At 31.6% G+C, this 12,739-nt stretch overlaps 1 protein-coding gene across 6 annotated transcripts in view; it reads left to right on the top strand.

The window, feature by feature from the left end:
- Positions 1-12,739, top strand: part of LOC140054461 (rho family-interacting cell polarization regulator 2-like) — a 42,867-nt gene that overhangs the window by 12,884 nt on the left and 17,244 nt on the right. For 2 of the 6 annotated variants that reach the window (XM_072099452.1, XM_072099453.1), the window contains exon 2: positions 11,905-12,065. In XM_072099452.1, the coding sequence (XP_071955553.1) occupies positions 11,905-12,065 (161 nt within the window). Of the gene's footprint in view, positions 1-358; positions 494-2,806; positions 3,000-3,022; positions 3,138-11,277; positions 11,460-11,904; positions 12,066-12,739 lie in introns of those variants that run through there. The other 4 variants (XM_072099455.1, XM_072099457.1, XM_072099456.1 and 1 more) reach the window with 4 other exon arrangements.

Here is a 12,739-nt window from a genome sequence, read left to right as displayed (position 1 = left end):
GCTGTTTTTCGGGCTTTAATGTTAACATTTCTATGTACCTATAGTTCATTTTGTTTACCAATCCGTGTTCTAATATCGTAATTAGATTTTAAAACAAATATCTCAGCAAAGTAATATCTGGATGTTCGTGCCTAGCTTTAGTAATTATAAGTCAACATTGCCAAAGTCTGTGTGTTTTTGACTTTAACACATTATTCACCATTTTAAAAGCTTTGCGTGTATAATTTTTGATATTCTCCTGATGATCCTCGTCATTAGATCGCTGACAGTTTAAATCTTCGTTCTCATTATGGAATTTGTCATTTAGCAGTTAATCGTTATCTTCCGACTAATATGTCACAGTAGAGTTGGCGAACACTGCGGCGTCAAGTCGTTTGTCTCCGATAGTTTATGTGCATATTAACTTATTTCTTTCTATGGATGCCCATACACATGTTGTATAATGCGTGGGGTGTCGGTTCCACCTAGACGCCGTGTAGTAGGCTACCAACAGGTAAGGCACGGATTCTTAACTTTGTATTATGTATTATACTGTACATGATGTGAAATCAGTTTGGTTTAGGTTTAAACTTTTCATTGATTAGGAATTTTATCTTTCCATATGGATTCTGAACAGTTCACATGCTGCTTTAAACAGATTTGTTGTTGTTGTACACATGATCTTCTATAGAATGTAGTGTTATTAGGCAACCTATAATAAAACATAGGTCCATGTATAAACCATGTTTTCATATTTCATATGTTCAAAATCTTACCCCCTGACCCACCCCTAACTACTGACCAAGTAGGTTTTGACATTGAACACAAGCATTAACAAAAACTTACTGTTTAATAACATGAAAAAAGTATAATAAATAATTTATCAAAATCTAAGATTAAGAAAGAGAATTAGTTTTATTTTCAAGAGCTAAATTAAATTAGCTCTTCTTGTCATGAACAATTTTATGACACTTTCAATTTCATAAGTTGGCCTTTTTGATACGATATTCTGGAATCTATTATAAACCAAGATTATCTTTAATCTATTGTAGCTTCCTACATATTGAGCTAAGGTCACATAAAAGTTTAGTGAACGAAATATACCTTATTAAAAACCTTAAAATACGCATTTTGTTTTAGTTTTTAATAGATTTAGTATTCTAATCTTGTCAAGCATTTTTTTTGTTATGATATTTTGTTTTCATGAAAAAATTATGTTTCATATTAAATAGTTATTCACTTTTTCTGCAGAAGGGATTAGCTTGATTTTATTAATCGTCATTTTTCATGTTTTTGGGGAAATACATCTTTAAAAAATTAAATAAAGTAAAATTGTTGCATTTAAATTTCTTGAAAACCCCAGGTACTATATTCTTTTGTTAAACTATTTTTCTAACAATTTTTTTAAATCCAATTGTTAAAAAATAGTATCGGTATTGAATAAATGACAAGCAACTTGTGAATATAAAAGAAATTGTTTCTTTGATATTTACTGACGCAGAACATTGGTTCAATTTAAGATTGTATTGCTACCTGAATGAGTATTGAACCCATTGATTTGTTTGACAAATCTATTTCTGCTGTCAAGTCAGGAGTAATTAGCCATGTTAAATATGTTTTGATGTTTTGTTCAATAATTGCAGTGTTATTTATTACAGTAGGACTTGTTTTTAGTCGGCCGACAATGACTTAAGTAATATTAAGTATATTATAAATATTTTAAATGTATATATTGAAAATGTGTGTGTTTTTCAAGGAAAGGAAGAAATCAAACACAATAATCAAACAAATTTGGAAAATGCAAACAATTTATGCTTTAGTGTGTTATATTTACCTTATTTGTCATTGATTTACAATAATACTGTATAATTTACTATAATTGATAATTATGAAATGAAATTATTGGAAAGATTAAATAACAAAATATCAATTTTAATTTCCGTTTTTAGCTGAACTAGCCTTTTTTAGCCTGTCTATGATATTTTATTATCTAAAACTCTGTTTACACTATCAAACTTTATGTAACAAAAAATGTGATGTGCCCATATATGGACATGATGATGTCATAGCACTACCATATTTAGACATATCACCACCATATTTGGGCACATCACATTTTTTTGTCAAACTAGTTTGATAGTGTAGACAGAGCTTAAAGGCTTCCTGTATAATTACTTCTTGAGTTTTTTTTATGTTAACCATCTTTTAATTAGATTCTATTAAGACTACATTTAATTAATTCATGGTTACTGTACATGCAGCTCACAGGAAAATGTTAATTAGGAGTGATATTTTGCAGGAAAATCTTGAATTCTGAGCCTGATTATTTTAATGATATGTGATTGTATAAAAGTACAGTAAAACTCATTCATGTTAGATTCAGATTCAGATTCAGATAATATTTATTTAGATAATGAATGAATATATACAAAATAGAAAAAAGATATTAAAGTGAACATAGATAAAGCAGTAATTGGTAGTCATTATTATCATGGATCCCTTCTAGAAGTTAAAAACTTGTCTCGTAGGGACCCACAACAAAACACATTACTAAAAAAATAAAAAGAACCTAGAATATATAATTATATAATTTAGGATAAAAAATTACAGTATAATGGGGTTCAATTGTTTTTGGAAGGAAATGTCACATATCTGGTGTACTATTCATTTTTAGAAAAATTATACTTGTATTTTGTAAAAAAAAAAAAAATATATAGCAGTTTAAACTTAACAAGTGGTAAAAATAGTAAATAGTATAATGAGGTCATTGAACTCTATCAAAACAACATATCTTATAGGATATTTCCATAAATAATAGAATTAGGAACCAGCACATGTGATATGTTCAAGTGAATGGAAAATCTATTGAACGCACTACTAGTACTAAGTTAATGTATGAATGGTGGTCTATATATTAGTACAAAGACTTCATTAGGGACAATAATAGCCAGTAAGAATATATTGATATTGTGCAATGATGCGGAACAATCGGGAGGGATATAGCAATAATAGTCAACCAGGTAATCACATGCTAGGAAGACTGTATTGTTAGGGTGTTAGTAGCTATAATAGTGCAATATTAAGTTGTTACTTGCCTCATTCGGAATTATAGGAATTAACAAACTGGATATTACTCAGATTATTCTGTTTGATGTGTGGTAAGTGTTTGCCCGAAGCATGTAGTCAATATTTGCATCTTTTCTCAGGTGTTTGGCAACCAAAAACATTTGTTGTCGTCATGTCTATGAACTATTTTATCCATAGTACAGTCAACTGTCTCGAAATCCATCTCTCTGAGAACTTGAGACTGAAACATTTTCGCATTTGTTTTTATGATGTTTTTTTTTTTTTAATCTACATATAGTCTGTATTATACAAAAATCACAATAGATTTAGGATGACTATGACCCATGTAAATCCTTACAAAGAATCAGTTTCCATACTTCCAATTAATTGTCGTAGACCTTTATGGTATCTTTACTTGCTGTCTAAAGTTGTTTTAATTCTTAAAATGGTTTTATACATATGTACTGCGCCTATGAGCAATCATTGATTAGGCGTTGTAAATGCTTTTTTATTATTTTAATGTTTATAATACATCTTGAAAATTGTGACTTTCTGAATATAACCAGACAATTCAGACTGAGAGTGCCCTTTGCCCTTTTAGAAGCATTGACTTTATTGTGAACTATAATATCTCTATGATCTGGTATACCGTAACCATGTTGGAATTTCTAACCAAATAAACCTGTGATATTATTGTTGAACAAGATTAAATCTATTGGTTTAATTGTTCATTATCATGAATATCTGTAAATTAATATATTTACACAAAGTATGAGATATTAATATAAAATGTAAATATAAGTAGTGATGCTTATTTCAAGCTATTTTCTTAATTAGGCTACATGACCAACATACTGTATAATTTATAGGTACAGTATCAGTCTCCTTTCAAATGTCAATTTTACCATCTTTCAATTCAAATGGAAAATAAAATGTACTGTATTACTTAGGTAGTTCAGCTAGGTTTTTATTTTCAATGCACACATATGGTATATATGCACACATATGGTATATATGCACACATATGGTATATATGCACACATATGGTATATATGCACACATATGGTATATATGCACACATATGGTATATTTGGTGGGTGATGGAAATTGTATTGTAAGATCATGTGCTGTACACAGACCAAAGACCAGTTTTTAAACAATTAGCTATTGTTTTTATTTCACACAAAATCACACTATTATTGTTATTTTACATATACCCTATTATTTCCAGATGGGTCTACAAAAGCTGTGATACTGTAGGTCTATTGTACAACAGTAATTAATGTTACTGAATATGATTATTTGACAAAATTAATATATTTTCATAGTTTCAGCGTAATCAAAGTTTTAATATTTCATAAGTGTAATGTTAATGTTGGTTGTGGCCACAGAAATAACCTTTGCATTGACGTCATAATATTACTGTATCCACAGAGAATAGTCAGTTACTGTACTGTAGATAGATCAAATTGAGACTATTACTGCGTTGCGAAATTTCTCCATGGAACCTGATTTAGGGTTAAAAACAGTTTTTAAGATCAGTTCTTTTTTGTGATATTTCTGCTGGCAAGGAAATAGGAATTCTTCAAATATACTATTCCATATTCTGTTCAATAGAAACAAGCTGTTTGGTTTTGATTGGACCCGCATCTTCCTGTTGTAGTGTATTTGTAGTGCAGTCAGAGTCTCAAAGTAGAGTTTAACCATTTTTGTAATTACCCATCAACAGGCTGTTTAAAACACTGTAGACTACTTCACATTTCTTCTTCAAATCTGTGAACGTGATGTAATACAACTAATTGACGGATATTACATGTCCAACATGTTTATTTTATTTCATTTCCTTATCATTGTGTAGTTATGTATTGTATTATTTGAATAATAAACTTTGTCAGATATTAACAATAGATCATAACTGGTGGAAGCAATCAATACGCACTTCCAGATATGTTTGTTTTGTTTGTAAAACTGAAACTATTTTTCTTTTCTTAGCATTGATTTGAAAATCATATTTTTGTAAGACAATTTATATTCTATATTTGGTCAAAATATTGTACAGAAAGGAACGGATAATAAATATTAATCGGTATAAAAATGGTTGGAGCAGGATGGTTAACTTGCTTGCCTTCCAATCCCAAGGTCCTGGGTTCAATCCTGACTTAGTGTGTCAGGGTTTTAAATTAACGTTTTCTGCTCCACTTCCTAACCTCAAATGAGACTAAAGCTCTGTCTTTATGTGCCCATATATGGACATGATGATGTGATATCACTACCATATTTGAGTATATCACTTCCTTATTTGGGCACTTCACACTTTTTTTCTCAAACTAGTTTGATAGTGTAGACAGAGCTTTAGTTATAGGATATCCATCAATCCTGGAATTAGGCAAGTTTCTCACTATTACATGCGTATGACACGGAAAAAAGGAAAAAAATTGAGACTCGTAATACGACTATATCTATCAAATTCATAATTCAGAGGTACTATACAGTAAAGTCAGTGACCCAGACTGTAATTACAATGCCTATACTCCGAAATAATATCTTTCAAACTTTATAATAGCTTTTTAACTTAACCAGTCACATAGAATAATCGTCTTGACCCTAATAATATATTTTAAGATTTCAATGACCATAAAATATGACTAATATCAAAAATATGTTTTAACACTTTCATCTAAAAAAAGTGCCGAAAACATCATCATACTAGAAATCTTGAAATTCAATACCAGATGAAACTTGGGTCAATAACTTGATGGTCGTTGACCTACTGCGATTGTGTGTTTAATGGGTGTTCAAATGCTGATGAAACTGAAAGATAAAACAAAGGCTTGTGGTAATCAAAATAACATGGTCAGCTTTAATTATTTGGCAAATATAATACCCTTAAATTTGAATTTTAATATTTATTTTTTACATAATTGTGTTAATAAGAAAGCATCATTCTTAATTTTATTTTATTTTATTGGTATAGCTGTTTTTATTATGAAATTGTATCTTTGTCTGTATAAAGGTTGAGTGAACTTTTACAGTACAACTTTAAAATTTAATGAGGAGGCATGTCCGTACCCTAAAGCTATACTATAGTAACAATGTGAATGTGTTTTTTTTAATTGCTTGGGAGTATGACCTACTGTACTTCAAAATTGTTATCCCAACATTGGGTGTCTAGAAATCTCAGATATATCTGAGATCCGAGTTTTCTAAATATTCTAAACATTCTATAGTATCAAATATCCCCTCTGAGAAGTTTACCCTTTCCCCCTCCCAGTTGTATTCATTTCCCTTTCCAGTAATTCAGGCATCCCATCACAGGAATTCACCCTTTCCTTCCTGGAGTTCCCTTCCTGGAGTTCCCTTCCTGGAGTTCCCTTCCTGGATTTCCCTTCCTGGATTTCCCTTCCTGGAGTTCCCTTCCTGGAGTTCCCTTCCTGGAGTTCCCTCCCTGGAGTTCCCTTCCTGGAGTTCCCTTGAGTACAGTAATTTTGAGTATAGTTACTGTACATGTTTTAAAAGTTTGTATACTCTACAAAATAACTGAAAATTAGAATTAACCTGTTCTTGAATTAACCAACTACTTTCTCCTTTAAAGAACTTTCAATACTATGGTTGAATGGAAAGAATACAAAAAATTATTAATTTAATTTTGTGTAAATTACAATAGTTATTAAACGACGGAAGAAACTCTATTGAAAGATATGTGGCGTACTACATACAAAAGTGGTTTTAATGGTTAAAACCTTGACCAACAATAATGTATTGACAGATTATATTTCCTTACTGAGTACGCTGTAGACACTAAAAAAAACTTTGCATTATGAACCGTCAGGATACCTTAATTTGCGTTGGTGGCACCACTTACAACAGTCGTCCTTAGCTAATACTCTGTTGACTGGCTTGCTATAGATAAGGCAAGCTCGCTGTTAGTTGTGGCAAGACTTCTGTGGATCCTTTTGTAACTGCAGAACAATTTACGGTATAAATGTTAGTTTTCGAAACAGACGTGACTCCATAAATAAGGCAGGCTTGGTGGCGTGTGATACAGTATTCATAGTGGCAAGTTGTATTGTGGAATCATTTCAGTACAGTATATATTGTTTGTACAGTAGCATGTACAGTATTTTTACAGTATTACTGTAGATTGTTTGTACAGTAGCATGTACAATATTTTACAGTATTACTGTAGATTGTTTGTACAGTAGCATGTACAGTATTTTTACAGTATTACTGTAGATTGTTTGTACAGTAGCATGTACAGTATTTTTACAGTATTACTGTAGATTATTTGTACAGTAGCATATACAGTATTTTTTACAGTATTACTGTAATTTTTTTGTACAGTAGCATGTACAGTATTTTTACAGTATTACTGTAGATTGTTTGTACAGTAGCATGTACAGTATTTTTACACTACTCGTGCTGAATTATTTAATTTTAAGCAAGCTACAGTAGTAATTTTTAAAGGTTTTACACAAATACTGTAAATATTAGAATTAACCTGATTCTTAAATTATAATTATAAGTGGACTTGAGTTTAGAAGAGGTCCCTGGATATAATCAACTTGAGGTTAGTACCCCTTATTATATCCTGGATCATTTTCGCCCTGGTTGGAAGCAGATAACACACAAAGTGTAAGTGTGTTATTAGGCGAGAAAAATAGTCATCGATACAGTAGTTTAAAGAATGAAAGTTGTACAGTACATACAATGATCATCCATATCCTTCCTTAATATTATACCTATAGTACTGTAGTCTATAGTAGGTTCTAAAGAAGAAAAACATTTTGGCACACATGGCGTGTCATACCTACTGTATACATAGTTTAAAATATTATAATGCCGGCTACTACTAAAAAGATTATAACTTTTGGCAAGTTAAGCTCAACCTCCTGTGAAAACCATAAATATATTCATCAGTGGAAAATGTCTTCAATATATTGTCATTTGCGTACTGTATAAAAATACACAGAAATTATGTTTGCTCTGAGATACAAAAACAGATAAATGAAAAATAAGAAATCATAACTTTGTAATATTTTTAAAGTTTAATTATTGTATTTTATTAGATATGAAAAGTAACTTTCTTAATATATTAACGTTTTAAAACAGAAAATATTATTAGAGCGTGCCTCGGGATGTTTTTGAGACCTGGATCTTCCTGATTAAATTTATCATTTCTGAAGATATTTTTTTTTTCTCGGATACATTTTTTTCTCGGACTAATTTTCAGTAATGAAAGAAAATCTTTTCCTGTCACTCATTGAGAATTTAACATTTTTTTCTTTTATTTTATAAAGAAGTAAAAGTAGAATTTAACATTATCTTAGTTTAACAGGAACTGATAGGAACTTAATTTTAGAATTTTGAAAATATTTTAAAACTTTATATCTGCAAAAAGATGTGTGAACAAATGTTTTAATGTACTGACCTACGCCCGTATTCTTAAACCGGACTTTAGTCGTAGTTCGAAGTTCGACTTGAAAAAGTCGTAGTTCGAGCTATTACTTCAAATTCGATTCAAAAACGAATTAGTCGAAGTTTGCAGTTCGACTTAATGAAGTCGAGCTTTTAGTCGAGTTGCACACGTCTGGGTAACAAAGGCTATACATTGGCCAATGACAAGAGAGTATTTGAGGAGCAGACGAAATTTTGCGCATTGATATCACTTTCCATTTTCTTACAACACTTTTTACACATCGGGACTATATACATGAAAAATAATTTTAATCGTTAATTATTAGAACAAGATCAGTATTAATTTAACAGTGAAGTATATTTGATTAACAACAAACAAAATCTTCAAAATATATTTAGGAACCATGGCGGTACGGTAACTTTTATATTTTCTAGGACCCCAACAAAGTATGATCGTGACGAACCACGCACTTCATAGCGTGACAAGAAAGCGCTAGGCCCCCTAAACATTCCATCGCGTGGTGAATTGCCGCATCTGTCATTGTCGCTATGGCGTGACGTAGCTCAAGTCGGACTTGCGCGAAGAAAATAATGTAATTTGTATACAGTTGTAAATAAAGATGATTTTCATTATTATAATTTACACCAATGTATATTTAATTAAGCTAATATAAATATAGATATTTCATTCTTCAATATCTGGCCAATATAACAACTCAATGACTGTTACGTTTTTTATAAACATCGTTTAAAACCATTTAGTCGACCATTTAGTCTGCCCCCTCCAGGACTAAAAAAATCGATCAAAATCCGTCTCGATTTAGTCGAGGTTGGCCTGATTTAGTCGGTGATTTAGTTGAAGTTCGGTTTATGAATTAAAATGACGTCATTTTTTTAGTTTTAGCTCGAACTACGACTAAAGTCCGGTTTAAGAATACGGGCGTTAATCTCTCCCCAAACTGAAACTCCTGAAAAAATAGAAAATCTCTCAAAACAGGATAACTATTTGACTACCGTACATAGAAAGTAAAAAAAATGTAAAGAAAAGTTGAAACTATTTCCTTACTTTCTGGACCGCCACGGACACTGTTGGCTAGGCCAGGACACAAGTCCCTACAGTACAGGAGTGCATATTTCAATAAAGTAGTATAAGTACTTTAATACCTTCCTTACACTATTATCTTACTTTACCTTCCTATTATCAACGTTAAAAACGTTACTACTGTATAAGCATCAACTTTCTATTATCAAAGTTAATATGATATATTTCTGTTCATTTCATATCTTACAGTATATTAATTATCTGACAGTGTAAATCTTAATACCTTGAATTGGCGCCAGATTTCTTTTCTAAAACCATGTGCTAAAAAGAAAGTTCAAATTTCGTTTTTAGCATCTAAGACTTTTGACATTTCCTTTGTAGATCGTTCTTTGAATACCTGCAGATTGCAGATGAAACTTTTAGTAATTATTTCAACATGCGTTATCGATAGATTTGACATTTATAGAATGGATATTATTATCCATAAATGGACTTTTCATGTGTTAAAGTCTGTGGAGGACTGATAATGATTTTGTTCCAACAGACGACTATATTAACTTTTGCATTTGTTTTAAATTCATTTTCTTATTAACCTCACAGTGGTGCTAATTAAGTGACAATCGCCTTTAAGGATTTATTTACTTTTCTTTACTGAATTGTTCTTTGTTGAATGTATCCATGTATAATTGTGGATGTTTTGAGTTGTTTTTTCGTTGCTTTGATCGCAAGCTACAGGTAAATCACTCTTTCATAGATATTGTTTAAATGTTAAGTTAGACGGAATGTTAACTTTTTATTAAAACGTTTACTTTACTGTAAGTTATAACTATAGAGCTGTCTGAAAGACTTGATTTTAAACCGTTTTATGCCCACTATTTGGGGCAAGGTAAATAAAGTTAGATTTATTTTAATTACATGTAATACAGTTTGTGTTTACATTAAGCAAGAAAAATGTAATTATTATATAAATTATACTGTACTGTACAATGAATTTTCTCCAGTTTTTAGGACAATAGTTGTTGTGTTTTAATAAACCACACTGTGCACACAATTTAATGATACAGTAACTATGTTTAAACATATTTCGATCAATCAATGTATTTGGACTATTGAATATATTCATATATTCATATTCATTTATTATCCAGAAAAAATAAAACAAAACAAAAAAATACAAAAAGCATTTAAATAACATAGAACAACAACAAGCAGAGAAAAAGCGCAGAACACTATCCTGGCGGATTGTCAAAAAGCAAAAAATATCGCTATAAAAGACTCTCCTGATAGTGCTGGTGGCAAAATAACATTAACAAGGATAAACATAAATATATAATTCTATACTGTAGTTAATCATCAAATTGGGTGTTCTATACAGACACCCAGAGGCAGTGCATTATTCAAACTTGAGACCAACAGTAAAAGCATGGCTCATAAAAATATTTGACCCACTCCTTCATTTACTGTAGACCAAAAAAATATTTTCTTTCGTAGCCTCTCCCCACCCCCCTCTCGTTGGTCCCCAAGGTCATAGTGCTTGCTTAACACTCTCTCTCTTTCCTCCTTTTTTGGGAAAAGCACCTCTCTGTAAACAAAGCTAAAGGCTTGATACGGACGCCAGCCTACTACTAAATAAATCTCTATGTATACATGCATGAAAATGAAAGTTCAAACTGCGCTATTAATGGTATCTGTTGTGCTGATAGATATAATGTTATCATACCGTCTTGCTTTCACTTATAAACTACATCACATGATAATGTTGGTCGTTGCTGTATAGCATCATCAGTGTGAAAGGAAAAGGTCACAATCTATTTGGATAGGCAGTTAATAACTTTGTCACAAAATCATTAATTAAAAGTGAATTACGTTTTTACTAGGAACATTATAATTGTACTACTGTATGACGGTACTACCAAAGTAATATAGTTTATTTACTGTATATGCCTGAAAGTGAAAGGTAATTAATGTTGTTGTTGTCTGTGAAATGACGCATTTATTGATGCTATTACTACATACCATAATCATTAATCTTATTTTAAAAGAGTCGTTTTATATTTTTTTATGGACACTTTCTTCTGCCAAAACAATGTCTCTTTTGTAATGTTAAAAAAAAACGGACTACACAGTGGGTGGGCGACTACTGTAGTACCGCACTGTGTATATTGTCTAGAAAAATAAATACTGTGCTTATTTAGTAACAGAACACTGTTTTTATGAAGTTTGTTTTTCCTTATTTGAACATTTCATTCTCATCCAAGTTTCTTAATTTAGTTTGGCAAGTCTACTAATAAACAACATTGATTTCATCATTTTTTTTTTAATGAAATGTCTTAATTTTACTGCTTCTATTTAAAAAAAACTGATATATCAATTTAATTAGAGTTTTGTTTTTCTGTCTGTAGAACATCGGTAGCTTTGCTAGCCCTCCGGTGCAGCGACGGCTCAAACACAAGAAGCCGATGAGAATGAACCAGCTGGGCCGGAACATTCACAAAATCATGCCCAGAATACCCAGGCCTCAGCGAACACAGCTTATCCTAGACAGCCTAAAAACTGGACTCAAGTGAGTTTAATTTCAGATCAGATTTTTTCATATTATTTTATGCTTGATGTTTGTAACATACTTTTCTCTTCAGGCTATGTAATAGACCCCATTTACACTTACGTTTGGGTCCAGGGCCGGTCCTGGGCCGGTTGCAAATATTTACCTTTTAGGCCGGCCCCAGAGCGTTTACACTAGCGACGCAGATTACTGGTCGTAAATAATTTTATCGGAAGTACCATTGCATGCTGGGATACGAAGTACAGTTTGTTTACATTTTTCTCTCTCGATCGTCAATTCAACTCTCCGCGCGAACCGACCGTTTTATATTTATACTGTATTGTTGTTTTTTGTCCCATTAAAAACAAAATGAACCCCACTGTTTTATATATATTATGGCTATATTTTATGTATATGCGAAACAAGCGGAGGAATACTTTATTGAAAGAAGATGTCTGAAAATAAATTTAACTATATAATGAAGAAAACAAATTGTCGCCCGAAAAGGAGGAAGGTACGGTATGTACTGAGAATGTCGGATCGTCATAACAACAACCTCATAAAAAGGTCAAACGTTGTTCACGGTTCACTGCGCAAGCCGGCCCAAACGTAAAAGCCGCTCCTGAACCTACCTGGAGAGGTGGCCCAGATCTGCGTCCGGCCCAGGGCCGGCCTAACTTTTTGGAGTATTTACA

The sequence above is a fragment of the Antedon mediterranea genome, chromosome 7 (genome assembly GCF_964355755.1).
Source record: "Antedon mediterranea chromosome 7, ecAntMedi1.1, whole genome shotgun sequence".
Lineage (NCBI taxonomy): Eukaryota > Metazoa > Echinodermata > Crinoidea > Comatulida > Antedonidae > Antedon > Antedon mediterranea.
The sequence above is the reverse complement of the archived record's forward strand: the minus strand, read 5'-3'. Positions and strand labels throughout refer to the sequence as shown.